This window comes from Thamnophis elegans, chromosome 2, assembly GCF_009769535.1.
Source record: "Thamnophis elegans isolate rThaEle1 chromosome 2, rThaEle1.pri, whole genome shotgun sequence".
In the NCBI taxonomy this organism is placed as follows: domain Eukaryota; kingdom Metazoa; phylum Chordata; class Lepidosauria; order Squamata; family Colubridae; genus Thamnophis; species Thamnophis elegans.
Window position 1 is genome coordinate 171,791,738 of NC_045542.1, and position 15,088 is coordinate 171,806,825.

The 15,088-nt window shown below is 45.3% G+C and overlaps 1 protein-coding gene across 2 annotated transcripts; it reads right to left on the reverse strand.

Annotated features, from left to right (window-relative positions):
• Positions 1-616: 616 nt before the first annotated feature.
• Positions 617-11,930, reverse strand: LOC116503339 (zinc finger protein 665-like). Of its 2 annotated transcripts, none has more exons than XM_032209698.1 (6): positions 11,716-11,930; positions 9,676-9,982; positions 8,468-8,573; positions 7,364-7,446; positions 6,465-6,591; positions 617-3,548 (listed from the first exon to the last, which is right to left on the reverse strand). In XM_032209698.1, exons 2-6 carry the CDS (start codon positions 9,967-9,969, stop codon positions 1,363-1,365), a joined length of 2,796 nt encoding a protein of 931 aa, XP_032065589.1. In that variant the 5' UTR covers positions 9,970-9,982; positions 11,716-11,930; the 3' UTR covers positions 617-1,362. The 2 variants fall into 2 exon arrangements, with proteins under 2 accessions (XP_032065589.1, XP_032065588.1); XM_032209697.1 differs by having other exon boundaries at positions 11,695-11,930.
• Between the last annotated feature and the right edge of the window lie 3,158 nt (positions 11,931-15,088).

Here is a 15,088-nt window from a genome sequence, read left to right on the forward strand (position 1 = left end):
CACCCCACTCTGGGGACAGCCAGAGGTGGCATTTGCTGGTTCTCTGAACTACTCAAAATTTCCACTACCAGTTCTCTGACTACTCAAAATTTCTGCTAACAGTTCTCCAGAACCTGTCAGAACCTCTGATTTCACCTCTGGATTTCACCTCTGTGGAACTCCCATAACTACTGAAGGCTACCTGTTCCATGGACAACAAATCCTATCCTTAAATAATCTCTTTTCAAGTATCTAAAGAGGGCCATCACATCTACCCAACTTCTGAAGAGTGAGCACACCAAGTTCCTTTTGCTTTCTTTCTTAAGGGAACCACATGTCCAGTTCTCCTGGTGAACTTTATTCTCCACCTCTGAATGTGATGTTATGTATCCACATTATATGAGGATTATTGCACTGATGATGTTACCTTGTTTGGATAATGAAACTTCTGCAAGAAAAAAACCAAGTTCAGAGAACACCAGAGGACCTCTCGTATTTGGGCTAGTTGAACTAGAAGACCTCCAAGGTCCTTTCCAACTCTGTTATTCTGTTCTGTTATATCCACTGTTTAAAATGCATTTCCAACAACTGGACAATATACTTAAAATAGGGCTGAAATAATGCACAACAGTAGAGCTAATATGCCATTCACAGTTTATAAACCATTCTAGCAATAGTCTACAGTTAGAATTTCCTGTTTTACAGTCACATCAAATGATTTACTAATATATTATGAAGGATGCCTATCTTGAAGGTTGATGAACATGATACAAGATCATTTTCAACCTAGCTTATGAAGTCTGTTATCCAGGCGATGCTGAACGAGCTTGCAAATCATAACATTGTGTGGTTCATTGTCAAAGGCATGAAACAAAGGTATTGTATCATCATTCCACAATCTGCTAAAACGTTATAGCACTGAGTTCTTTGATTTCTTTCCCTTTGACACTATCAAACGATCTCATCTTCTGCTCTTCTTTTCTCCTTTGGCCTTCAGTCTTTCCTAATGTCACCTTTCCACTCTTCTCATTTGAAAGTCCTCTCTTCTCATTTAGCAGCCAAAGTATTTGAGCTTCAGCTTCAGTAGCTGTCCTTCCAAAGAACAGTCAGGGTTGATTTCCTTCAAGATTGACCCATTTGATCTCCTTGCAGTCCAAGTGTCTTCTCCGACACCCCAATTCAAAAGTGTCAATTCTCCAGCTCTCACAGCCATACCTTACTGCAGGGAAAACCACAGTTTTGAGCTTAATTTGAAAGAGACTTGATCTTTTTTATGCAGTACCAGCACATGCAGTTTTAAAACAGCAATTGGAGAGTTGAGCCTTTTCTATATTCCTGGTAAGAATTTAGTGGTTCCTGAACATTATCCTCTCATCCCACTTATCAGCATGCACTGGCCAGCCTCTCTTTGAGGTGTGTTCTTTCATGCCTGCGAAGGTGTGTGTTTGAACTGAAGCACTTGCTACATTCCAAGCACTTGTACGGCTTCTCTCCGGTGTGAATTCTCTGATGGGTCACGAGTGAGCTGCTCACGCTGAAACTTTTCCCGCACACAGAGCACGTGTAAGGTCTCTCCCCCGTGTGGGTTCTCCGGTGGGTACTGAGGTGTGCGTTCCAATTGAAACACTTCCCGCACTCCAGGCATTTGTATGATTTCTCCCCCGTGTGATTTTTTTCATGGGTGCTGAGGTTGATCTTCGTAATGAAGCACTTCCCGCACTCCGTGCACTTATACGGCTTCTCTCCCCGGTGAATCCTCTCGTGTATGATTAGGTGAGAGCTGCGAAGGAAGCCTTTCCCACACTCTGCGCATTTGTAGCGTCTCTCATTGGTATGAATCCTCTGGTGAGAGGCGAGGTTGCTGCTGACATTGAAACTCTTCCCACACTTTGGGCATTTGAACGGTCTCTCCCTGGTGTGGGTTCGCTCGTGGCGACAGAGGTGCGCGTTGGAAGTGAAGCACTTTCCGCATTCTGTGCATTTGTAGGGCCTCTCCCCCGTATGGGTCCGTTGGTGTCTGCGCAAGTGTGTGTTTGAACTGAAACACTTCATGCATTCCAGACACTTATACGGCTTCTCTCCCATGTGCGTGGTCTGATGGGTAATCAGAGAAGAACTCTGCGTGAAGCTTTTCCCACATTCCAGACATTGATACGGCTTCTTCTCGCTGTGCAATCTCTGATGTCGGCTTAGTTCGGCCCGCTCACTGTAGCACTTTCCACAGTCCGAGCACTGATGCGGCTTTTCTCCTGTGTGTGTCCTTTCGTGCCTCCGTAAGTGCGTGCTCGAACTAAAGCACTTTTCACACGCCGAGCATTTGTACGGTTTCTCCCCTGTGTGCGTGATCTGATGGGTAGTAAGAGAATAACTCTGCGTGAAGCTTTGGCCGCATTCCAAACATTTATATGGCCTCTCTCCGGTATGAGTTTTTTGATGCCGGTTCAGCTGGGCAACTTGAATAAAAGACTTGCCACACTCCGGGCATGGAAACGGCCTCTCTCCTGTGTGGTTTCGCTTGTGCAGGCTCAGTTTGGTCCTCGTGATGAAGCCCTTCCCGCATTCCAGACACTTATGGGGCTTCTCTCCCGTGTGGATTTTTTTATGCTTGATCAGGTCCGAGCTGCGAGCGAAGCCTATCCCGCATTCGGAGCACTTATGAGGCTTCTCACCGGTGTGAATTTTTTTGTGTTTCAGGAGATCTGAACGGCAAGTGAAAAGTTTTTCGCACGTGGGGCATTCATGCGACTTCTCCCCTGTGTGAATTTGTCGGTGTTTGACAAGATCAGAACTGCGAGTAAAACATTTGCTGCACTCTGCGCATCGGTAGGGTTTCTCACCGGTGTGAATTCTCTGGTGGGAGGCGAGGTTACTGCTCATGCGGAAACTCTTTCCACATTTTGAACATTTGTAGGGTTTATCACCTGTATGGGTTCTTTGATGGACCCTGAGGTGTCTTTCTGAACTGAAACACTTTTCGCATTCCAAACATTTGGAGGTTTTCTCCCTACTATGCGTCCTGCGATGGGAAGCGAGATTGCTGCTCTCGCTGAAGCTCCTTCCGCACTCTAAACACGTGTACGGTTTCTCCCCTGTGTGCGTTCTCTGATGTACGCTTAGGTGCGTATTCGACGAGAAGCACTTCCCGCACTCCAAACACTTGTACGGTTTCTCCTCCATATGAATCATTTGGTGCGTAATCAGGGCCGAACTCTCCACAAACCTTTTTCCGCATTCCAAGCATTTAAAGGGCTTTTCCCCTGTGTGGGTCCTCTGGTGCCTCTCTAAATTTGCCTTCCAAACGAAGCTTTTCCCACAATCCAGGCATTTGTACGGTTTCCCCCCCGTGTGAGTGTTTTGATGCCTGCTCAGTTGTGCGCTTTGGGTGAAACACTTTCCGCACTCCAGGCATTTATGCAGGCGGTCAGCCGTGTGGGTTGTTTTGTGCGTGGTAAGATTCGTCTTCGTCGCGAAGGCCTTTCCACATTCCGAGCATCTGTACGGCTTCCCTTCTAGGCGAAATCTTTGGTTTGTATTTGGTTTGCTTTTATCCCTGATTCTCCATTCATCACCTTAAGAGATGAAGAGCAAAAATGGGTAATTGGGTCTAAATTTGTAAACTCCCCCCCCCACACAAAAAATCACTATTTTATGTAAAAAACTGCAGTAATAAGAGGAACTTAAAACACTTCTGCACAAATAGCAATTGTCATCCATCCCACTTAAGTTAGTTAGCAAAAAAAAAAAAAAAAAAAAAGACTCCTGGCTCATTATTAAAGTAGCGTATACTTTATGAGGCACAACGTGATTACAGATGTACAAAGGGAAAATCTATTGGCAGTGTGAAAAAGATGTAATTAAGTTCCTCTTTTTCTTGGCTACTCTGTCAATGTCCAATTAGAACTTCTCAGGTTGTTTAGGAGATGGGCCCTGTGTTTACACCTTCTCCATCTGTGCATTTTTTTTGACCTTGTGTTGGATTGGGCCAGCACAGCCTCACTCCTAATCCCCTCTGTCCTTAACCCTCCATGTTCCAATCTTTCTTCTCCCCCTGTTGCAAATGTCAGGCTGGCAAGATGCGATGTGAAGCATTAGAACTTAGACTTAACTACCGCTTCACAGTACTTTACAGCCCTCTCTAGGCGGTTTATAGAGTCAGCCGCTTTCCCCCAACAATCTGGGTCCTCATTTTACCGATCGCAGAAGGATGGGGGACTGAGTCAACCTTGAGCCAGCCAGGATCAAACTGCTGGCAGTTGGCAGAATTAGCCTGCAATACTACATTCTAACCACTATGCCACCCTGGCTTTTGACGTTTGACTCAAGTGCACCAAATTGCTCCATTTTTAACTGCAAGGTAATGTTGATTGTAAGCAGCATCTGCAAAATTCACCCTTCTTCCACTGTATTGGCCAGAGGGAGATGGGACACCTGGATGTCTAACACCTAAACTAGAACAATAGGAAATGCTCACAGAGGTACAGTAGTCCTGTCACTTAGGCTCATTGCAGCATCCCTGCAGTCACATGATCAAAATTCAAGTGTTTGGCAACGAATATGTACTTTATGACATACAGTTGCTGCATGCCAGGGTCACGTGTCCTTCCCAGCCAGCTTCCAACAAGCAATGTTAGAAGCCAGCTTCACTTAACAATTGTGGTTAAAAAGATCATAAAATCAGGTGGAAATCACTCAATGACCACTTCACTTAGCGATGGGAATTCTGGGCTGATTTGGGCCATAACTCAAGGATTACCTATATAAATGCCTTAGGAGTGCAGATAGAATAAGAGAATTGGAAGCAACATTAGAAGACATCTAATCCAACCGCTTGGTCAATATAGAACCTTTCCGGATTAGTGGCCTGGAGGAGGGGATGAGTCATGGGGGAACGTTTGGTGGGAGGGACAGATGCATGTGAGGCCCATGTGAGTGGAGTCCTAAGCACCTGTGACGCTCATGCGAGTGGGATAATGAGCCCCTGAAATGCTTCAGCCGGCCACTCAGGCGGCCCGGTTGCGAATAGGCCACGGCCCACAGGTTGGGGACTTGATAGAGAACATCCCTGAGCTATCACTTTTCCAAACTGACCTGGATGTGTGATATTATTTCTTTTCTTTTTTTATTGAAATTTTTTAAAAAAAAGCTTTTACAAATATTTACTTCCCCTTCCCCGCCCGCCCCGCCCAAACCCCCCCCCATCCTCCCCCCCCCCGGCTTCCCAGAGCAAATACAGGGTATAAATCTTTAACAAGCATATTCTACGATAAACTAAAAAAAAGTTAGTATCATCTTTCATTTGTGCTTTAACTCCTCTTTTGTTAGGCTAGCTCTAAACAGATTATCTCATTCCTCGCTTTTCTAGTCATAAACTATCTGGAATTTCTTAGTCCTGTATTTATTTTGAATGTAATCAATCCATCTTCTCTAGTCCATTTTATATTGCTCATCTGAGTGATCCTTAAGATATGCTGATATTTTATCCATCTCTGCTAAGTTTGTTACTTTTAATATCCATTCTTGAATAGTAGGCAAATCTTCCTTCTTGTTATTATTTCTAAAAACATTTTGGTACACACAATGAAAAAGAGCCATGGTGGCACAGTGGCTAGGAAGTGGAATTGCAGGCTAACTCTGCTCACTGTCAGGAGTACGATTGTGACTGGCTCAAGGTTGCCTCAGCCTACCATCCTTCCAAGGGTGGTGAAATGAGGACCCAGATTGTTGGGGGCAAGAGGCTGACTCTGCAAACCGCTTAGAGAGGGCTGTAGAGCACTGTGAAGTGGTCTATAAGTCTATTGCTAAAAGGTGAGGGTGAAAACAGTGGAAGGCTACTGTTTGGCAGTGGATTCAGAGAGTGAGGTGTTTGGGGAGGGACATGGGCCAGTCCTGGAGTCTGGGGAAGGCTCTGACAAGGGCTCTGTGTCGGCGGCAGAGATGGGGCTAGTCTAACATTTATCAGCTGCCTTCAGAGTCAGACATCAGTGAGGCAGACGAACAGCTGGAGCCTGTTCCCAGTGTGCACATACACAGTTGCCAGATGAAGGGAACAGCTAAGGAACAAGGGTTGACTTGGGAGTAAAGCCCCAGGTGGATGGTGAATGGCCCCTCCCATAGGGAATAAAAGAGGAGCAAAAGGGGAGTGGAATACAGGAATGAACTAATTGCAGGAGACAATTAGTTCATTCCTGCATTCTTGCCAAGTATTGTAGTGTCTGAAAAATATCGGTCTGGCTACTCTCCAAGCCTGATAAAGGTCGGTAATTGTAAACTCTCTTGAGACTGTGGGGCCGGGATTTTGCTGGAGAGGAATTTACTGCAAATTAAATAAAAGGGGTTTATCAGGACGAGGACTCGGCTTGGTGCTGCTGGGGAAGTTTAGGTCAGAACACTACCTAAGGATGATATTGGGGTTGGGGAATGCATCTTCAGCTACTGTTTCTGCCTCAGAAACACTGAATTGATTCCTAGGAAAGAAAGAGCCTTACCAAGAGATGCCAAAATCCCTTTGATCTCCTCTATGATTTCTCTATGCAAAGCTTTCTGGGCAGGATCCAGCAGTGCCCATTCTTCCTGGGTGAAATGCACAGTCACATCCTCCAAGGTGAACAGCCTCTAACAAAAGAGAGAAAAATCTTCCTTGCTCACAGATCACTTAGAACAGGGATCCCCGACCCCCCCAGTCCATGGACCGGCACCAGTCCGTAGCATGCCAGAAACTGGGCATATGGAAAAATCTCTCTCCACGGAACCAGCCCTTGGGGTCCAAAAGGTTGGAGGCCACTGACTTAAGAGGTTTCTCTGCATACGAAGCAGACTCTTACCCAGAGTGACCAATTTTATTTATTTATTGCATTTATATTACCGTCAGAGGTTTGGTAGCACTACGTTTTGGCAAAAGCAAAGAGAAAGAGGATTAGGGGACTGGAGACTAAAACATATGAAGAACGATTGCAGGAACTGGGTATGTTTAGTTTAATGAAAAGAAGGACTAGGGGAGACATGATAGCAGTGTTCCAATATCTCAGGGGTTGCCACAAAGAAGAGGGAGTCAAACTATTCTCCAAGGCACCTGAGGGTAGAACAAGAAGCAACTGATGGAAACTAATCAAGGAGAGAAGCAAATTAGAACTGAGGAGAAATTTCCTGACGGTTAGAACAATTAATCAGTGGAACAGCTTGCCTCCAGAAGTTGTGAATGCTCCAACAATGGAAGTTTTTAAGAAGAGATTGCACAACCCTTTGTCTAAAATGGTACTATAGGTGCTCACAGCTGTATGTGCACAAATGGGGCAATTCGTGTGCAAATGCACGCACACCGGCCAGACACTCATGCGGCCTGGTAGCAATTATGCCATGGCCCACAGGTTTGGGACCCTTGCCTTACCTGATCCCAATGCACAGCAGTCATTTCCCCTCCATCTTTAATCTCAGGAGGCTGAAACTGTTTTTCCCAAATGACTCCATCTCCTGTGGGAGGAAGGGTGGAGTCAAGATCATGAACATTCACTTCAGACAATGCTCGTTTCCTAGCAGGCTGGAGCAAAAGCCCATTTATTTCCTCATTTATACCAATTTTTTTTAAAAAAAGAAATAACTACAGGTAGCTCTTAACAATTCATTTAGTGACCGTTTGAAGTTAGTGCGGCATTGACAAAAGTGAGCGATGACTTTTTCTCACGACTGCTGAAGCATCCCCATGGTCATGGGATCGCAATTTGGATACTAGGCAAAGGGTTCATATTTATGATGCTTGAAGTGTCGTAGCAAAACTCGCTTAACAAATATCTTGCTTAGTAAACAAAAAATTGGGGCTCAACTGTGGCCATAAGTCGAAGACTATCTGTATCTGCCTCCTAAGCTCCTCTTTCCCCATTGAGCAAGGGTGGGTTCCTGTCAGTTCCTGCCTCTTCTATAGAAGAGGTTCCACAAATCTACAGTGCCGTTTAGAACCGGTTCCAGCTCCCTCCCCCCGCCCGTCCGCACATCATCAAGATGAAGAGCGAGAGGAGGAATTCTGGGACTTGAAGTCCACAAGTCTTAAAGCTGTCAAGTTTGAACACCCCTGGGGTATTTTTTCTCTAAAGGATTAGGGGTGCAAGAGTCTTGTAACTTGACAGATTTAAGACTTGCGTGCTTCAAATGCCAGAGTTTCTGAGCCAACATTTTGGTTGCTAAGCAAGAGCGTTGTTAAGTGAGTTTCACCACATTTTGCAAGTTGGCCACGTCCACCCCATCATATGACTGGCAAGCCACTCCCACCCAGTCACATGGCCGGCAAGCCACTCCCACAAAGCAGGCCACACCTACAGAAGAGGTTCTAACATTTTTTGAAACCCACCACTGCCATTGAGCCATGAGTGACAGGGCTGAGTCTCATGTATAAAATGTTGGAGGTGTTAAGCACCCCGGTTTATGTTAATAACACTGGAGACTGGAGTCTTTCCCGCTTCATTAAAACCCTATTTAAATATGCCTTATAGTTCCTTACTTAATGAAACAGTGGTTCCTTTTACTTCCTGCAAGAACTTCAGCCTATCATCCTTTGAATCTTCATATGCTCCACAAAACTCTGGGTCAGTAAATCCATCATTTTCCTTAAAAAAGAAAGAAAGTTGTGAATAAAAAATTAGCAAATTAATGATATGGAGACGCTTCTTGTTTGATTGGCAGCCATTTAAATTTGATAGATAGACATATGAATTATAGAGATGAGAGGCAGATGGATAGGATAGATGGATGATAGGTACCAGTAGATAGGTAAGATAGATAGATAATAGATGATAAATGGATAGATAATTGATAGATGATAAATGGATAGAAAGATATAGGCAGATAAGTAGATAGATAAAGATTGATGATATAGATTGATAGATGATAGATAGATAGACAGATAGATATAGACAGATAAGTAGATATAGATAGATGATAGATATAGACAGATAAGTAGATAGATACAGATAGATTATATAGATTGATAGATGATAGATAGATATAGACAGATGATAAGCAGATAGAAGATTGATAAATGATAAATGGATAGATAGATAGATAGATAGATAGATAGATAGATAGATATAGATAGATAGATAGACAGATAGATAGATGATACAGAGATTGATAGATAATAGATAGAGAGACAGACAGATGATAAGTAGATAGATAAGATTGATAGATGATAGATGGCCGGGGTCATGTGATCCCTTTTTCCGACCACTTGACAAGGAAAGTCCATGGGGAGACAGGATTCACTTAACAACCGTTACTGATTTAACAACTGCAGTGGTTCAATTAACAAATGTGACAAGAAAAGTTGTAAAATGGGGTAAAACTCAGTTAACAAATTTCTCACTTAGCAACATAGGTTTTGGGCTCAATTGTGGTCGTTGAGGACTATCTGTACGAGCCAAGGTGGCGCAGTGGTTAAATGCAGCACTGCAGGCTACTTCAGCTGACTGCAGTTCTGCAGTTCGGCTGTTCAAATCTCACCGGCTCAGGGTTGACTCAGCCTTCCATCCTTCCGAGGTGGGTGAAATGAGGACCCGGATTGTTGGGGGCAATATGCTGACTCTGTAAACCGCTTAGAGAGGGCTGAAAGCCCTATGAAGCGGTATATAAGTCTAACTGCTATTGCTATTGCTATTGTGTGGGATGCCTAGATTGAAATGTTTCCCTGATCTCCCGGCCACGTTCACTCACCCAACTCTGCAGCTGTGATGGAAAGCCTACTAGGGATGGCTCCGGGATCTCCACGTCTTGGATTGGCTTCTTGGTGCATTGATCCAGGTTCTGTTCCTGAAGATCCAGAGCGCAGATCTGGTTGCAAAAACGTTGAAGGAAGCGCTCTTGGAAGTGTTGCTGTAGCTCTGCGCTGAGCCTACCTGGGCACTTCTGAACTCCACTTTCTGAGAATTCCCTGCTGCTTCCAACCTGAATGGTGTTGAGATGTCCTACTTGACAGTCTGCTAAGTTCTGTTGCTCCATGATGGGCATTTCTTCAAGGAAGCTTCGGAGAAAACCACCAGGGATTAATTCCCACTCTGGACAAACTACAGAATTTTTCAGAGTATACACCTTTTTCCCTCAAAAAAGAGGGTGAAAATCTGGGTGCCTCTTATACACTGAATATAGCATTTTTGGCCTCCAGAAACCCTGCCCCCTTTGCAAAAATGGCTGTGCATAGCCTTTAGGAGGCTTTCAAAGTGCTTCTGGGGGCTGGGGAGGGCAAAAATGAGTGAAAAATGGTGGTTTTTTGCTCTTTTTTGCCCCCCCCGCCCCAGGAGCATTCTATAAGCCTTCTAAAGGCTATGCATGCCCTTTTTTCACAAAAATGGGCCATTTTTTGCTCACTCCTCTCAAGCTCCCAGGAGCACTCTACAAGCCTCCTAAAGGCTACACATGCCCCTTCCCCCCCCCAAATTCCCAATTTATACTCCCATGCATTTTATACTCTGAAATATACTGCAAAGGTAAAAGTTCCCCTCGCTCTCCACTTTGGCCCCCTTTGTTATTTGCAGGGCATACAGATAGTCCTCGACTTACAACAATTCATTCAGTGACCGTTCAAAGTTATGATGGCATTGGAAAAAGAGACTTGTGGCCAATTTTCACAGTTAACAACCTTTGTAGCATCTCCATGATCATGTGATCAAAATTTAGAATGTTGGCAACTGGTTCCTACTTATGACCGTTGCTGTATCCCAAGATCCCCTTCTGAGACCTCCTGATAACTGAAGTCAACGGGGAAATCAGATTCATTTAACAACCAGGTTACTCACTTATCAACTACGGTGATTCACTAAAGAATAGTGGCAAGAAAGGGTTGTAAAAAGGGGGCAAAGCTCGCTTAACAAATATCTCATGTAACAATAGAAATTTCGGGCGCGATGGCGGTCATAAGTTGAGGACTACCTGTATGTAATGGACTCAAACCGTGGTTGCAGGGGGTGCATCCATGGTGATCTGGAGAAGGCCTTGCATGCTTGCACTCAGCATCCTTTTTACGTACAAAAGCTAACACGTGTTTATCCTTGAGAGGCACAAAATAGTCCAGTCCTGCAGAGCTCCATCAGCACTTGGAGAAGTACTGGGAGGAAAAGCTGGGGAACCTGAGTGCCCCAATCAATCAATCAATCAATCAACCAAGCCATCAACCAACCAACCCATCAGCCAGTCAACCAACCCATTAATCAACCAACCAACCCTCCAACCAACCCATCAACCAACCAACCCACCCACCCACCAACCCATCAGCCAGTCAACCAACTCATTAATCAATCAATCAATCAATCAATCAACCCATCAATCAATCAACCCGCCAACCAACCTATCAATCAATCAATCAATCAATCAATAACCCTCCAACCGACCCATCAATCAATCAACCCACCCACCCACCAAATTATCAACCCACTCACCAAACTATCTACCTACCAACCTACCTACCATCAACCAACCAACCCACCCACCCACCAACCCATCAGCCAGTCAACCAACTCATTAATCAATCAATCAATCAATCAACCCATCAATCAATCAACCCGCCAACCAACCTATCAATAAATCAATCAATCAATAACCCTCCAACCGACCCATCAATCAATCAACCCACCCACCCACCAAATTATCAACCCACTCACCAAACTATCTACCTACCAACCTACCTACCATCAACCAACCCACCCACCCACCCACCCACCCACCAACCAACCAACCAACCAAAACAGAGCTGGAAGGGACCTTGGAGGTCTTCTAATCCAACCCCCGGAGGCGGTGGCTGGAGTAGCTCCGAAGGCGGAGAATCATCCCAGGGTGCCTCCCTGTGCTTCTCCCGGGGATCCCTGAGTCGATCTCCGCCAAGATCGGACGCCCGCCGGGTCCCCGGAGAAGCACTAAGGCGGCGACAGCAGCCGGAGCGGCCGCCCCGACCCGAAAGACACCCTGATTGCGGGAGGAGCTTCTTTCCTTCCGCTCTAGGAATTCCTTCTCCATACTTTTAACTCTTTCCAGGTCTGCAGCGGCGTGGGGAAGGGGCGGGGGGAGTCCCCTCGGCGGAATGCTGAGCCCGTGGGAAGTTCCTCCTGGCGCCTCCACTCCCGCCGCTGCTCTTGGGCCGCCCGAAGGAGGAGAGCGCGAGGGAAACCTCCGGGAGGAGTCGCCCTTGCAAAAGAAAGAAAGCGGGATCCGCTTAACGATTGAGGGAGGGCTCGGAGTTATGGCGAAGAAGGCAGAGGCTGCCGGTCACGCCATTGCATCATGATGATGATGATGAGGAGGAGGTGGAAGAGCCATCAAGACTTTTTTGACCCTACATATCTGTGATGCTCCTCCATGGCTGGGACCTTCCTTTTTTGGGGAGAGGGGAGGCGGGAGAGCCATTGCAAGAGGGAGAAGCCATGCCTGGGATGGGGGGTGGGAGTAGAAATGGGTGAGAGAGATTCTTACAACTGGGTCACAACAAATGGAGCATGGCTAGTCTAGTGAAGAGAAGGACTAGGGGAGACATGATAGCAGGGTTCTGATATCTCAGGGGCTGCCCCAAAGAAGAGGGAGTCAAGCTATTCTCCAAAGCAACTGAGGGCAGAGCAAGAAGCAATGGGTGGAAACTAATCAAGGAGAGAAGCAATCTAGAACTAGGGAGCAATTTCCTGACAGAACAATTAACCAGTGGAACAACTTGCCTCCAGAAGTTGGAGGCAAGAAGTTGCCCCCAACACTGGAAGTTTTAAAGAAGATATTGGATAACCATTGATCAGAAACGTTGCAGTGCCTGCAGGAGCAGGAGGTTGGACAAGAAGACCTCTAACGTACCATCCAACTCTTTATTCTATTCTGTCCTATCCCCATCCCTATTCTATTCCATTCTAGAGAAGGATTAGGGTGACGTGATAGCAGTGTTCCAATATTTGAGGGGCTGTCACAGAGAAGAGGGGGGACAGCCTATTTTCCAAAGGCCAGACAAGGAACAATGGAGGGAAACTAATGAAGGAGGGAAGCAACTTAGAACTAAGCAGAAATTACCTGACAATTAGAACCATTAATCAATGGAACAACTTGTCTCCACGAGGTGCCTCATCACTTGGAAACATGGAAAAGAAGAGATTGGACAGCCATTTGTCTGAAATGGCATAAGGCAGGGGTGTGAAACTCACTGCCCGTGGGCTGGATGTGTCATGGGCTGGCCATGCACCTCCCTCCTGTTTTAGGAAGGGGAAATGTCATCTGATGACCTGTGTTTGACACCCTTGGTATAGGGTCTCCAGCTTAAGCATCTGGTTGCACTAGAAGACCTCCAAGGTCCCTTCCAACTCAGTTATTCTGTAATTCAGTAATTCACTTTAAGTGTTGCTGCCGATTTGCGTGTTGATGCTTAAAGTAGATTTCAATGAACAAGAACTCCAAGCGAGATTCCAGGACAGCAATAAACTTTTAAGGTCATTTATTGCCTCATGGCGCCGGGGTGGGTGGGTGTCCTTCCTCCCATCTATCGCAACTCCCTTAAGTGTGGAGAATGATCTCCAGAATTGGACTCCCAAGGAAATCAATTCAAGGGGTAAATCTTATAGACTCCCCCCCCCCAACTCCACATCCCCTTTGAAAGATTAACAGGGAAGGAAATTAAAGTTTGTATTTACATTCCTTGGGGAGGCAGAGAATACAAGGAAGTCAATAGACACGCCCGGAGGGAATTCACATTGAGAGGCTTTGAATAGCACTTGGGGCTGTGAACTGCATGCCAATTGTTAATTTATCACAGTCAAGGCAGGGATGTTACACATTTCAGGGAGCAGAATTCCAGGGAGTAGCAGCAGGCCGTGCCAGAGGCCACTAAGAAACTAATTATGGTTTTCAGAGTGGATAACAGTTATTAGGGAAGCACCAGATTTACAGGGGAAAAAGTTTCTGAGGAAGAGATGTGCTTTACTAGGAGGAAGAAAAAGGGTGTGTGTGTGTGTGAAGAAAAAGGAATGGGAACCCTGGTCAGCATTGTGTTCTGCCAACTATTCTTAGATAAAATATTGTTACTTTTGGCTTAACTCAAGCATTGTCTGCAGAGATAGCAAACTTTCGCCTATTCCCAATATTTTTCCTTTCCGTGATGAGAGGACAAATTTGAGTTGATTATATACTGAAGTGTCTGTCTGTCTGTCTGTCTCTTCTACCTATCATCTGCCTGCCTGCCTGCCTGCCTATTATTTATCATCTATCATCTCTCTCTCTCTCTCTCTCTCTCTCTCTCTCTCTCTCTCTCTATCTATCTCCATCTATCATCTCTCTCTCCATCTCTCTATTATCTCTCTCTCTATCATCTCTGTCATCTCTCATTCTATCCTGTCTGCTCTATCCTGTCTGTCTGTCTGTCTGTCTGTCTATCTATCTATCTATCTCCATCTATCATCTCTCTCTCCATCTCTCTATCATCTCTATCATGTCTGTCTGTCTGTCTGTCTGTCTGTCTGTCTGTCTGTCTGTCTGTCTGTCTGTCTGTCTATCTATCTATCTATCTATCTATCTATCTATCTATCTATCTATCTATCTATCTATCCCTTATCTTTCTATCATCTTGCCATCCACCCTTCCATAGAAGAGAATATTTGTAGTTCAGGATTGAACTGTGGAGTCCCTTTTGCGTGCTCCTCCCCCTCCCTCCCTCCCTCCCTCCCTTGATATGACATGGAGAAAATCTATGTGGGCTGCTAAGAATCCACAACAACTCGATGGCATCTAACCAACAATCAAAGCATTTGAAATAGGCGACTTGCTTAAAGATCTTTTCCTTCTTACTTTTGTTTGCTTGGTTTCAAGTCTAGAAACTTACTCTCCAAAGCACCGGAGGGCAGGATATGAAGCAATGGCTGGAAGCTCGTTAAAGAGAGATCCAATCTGGAAGTAAGGAGAAATTTCCTGGGCAGTGAAAACACTTGATCAATGAAACAGCTTGGTTCCCGGAGTTGTGGATGCTCCATCACTGGACAGCCATTTGTTCCTGATGCAATAAGGCCTCCTGTTCTGGGCAGGGGTTGGACTAGAAGACCTCTGAGGTCCCTTCCAGCCCTATGCTCTTCTGATTCTAGATATATTTTTGCTCAGAATATTCAAATCCTTCAGGAAA

Excerpts from the sequence above, each read along its gene's own strand:
- LOC116503339 (XM_032209698.1), bottom strand. The coding sequence starts at position 9,969 with ATGCCCATCATGGAGCAACAGAACTTAGCAGACTGTCAAGTAGGACAT. Across the intron at positions 8,574-9,675 it reads CATCACAGCTGCAGAGTTGG|GAAAATGATGGATTTACTGA; the intron begins GTGAGTGAACGT and ends TTCTTTTTTAAG. Across the intron at positions 7,447-8,467 it reads AGGAACCACTGTTTCATTAA|GAGATGGAGTCATTTGGGAA; the intron begins GTAAGGAACTAT and ends TTCCTCCCACAG.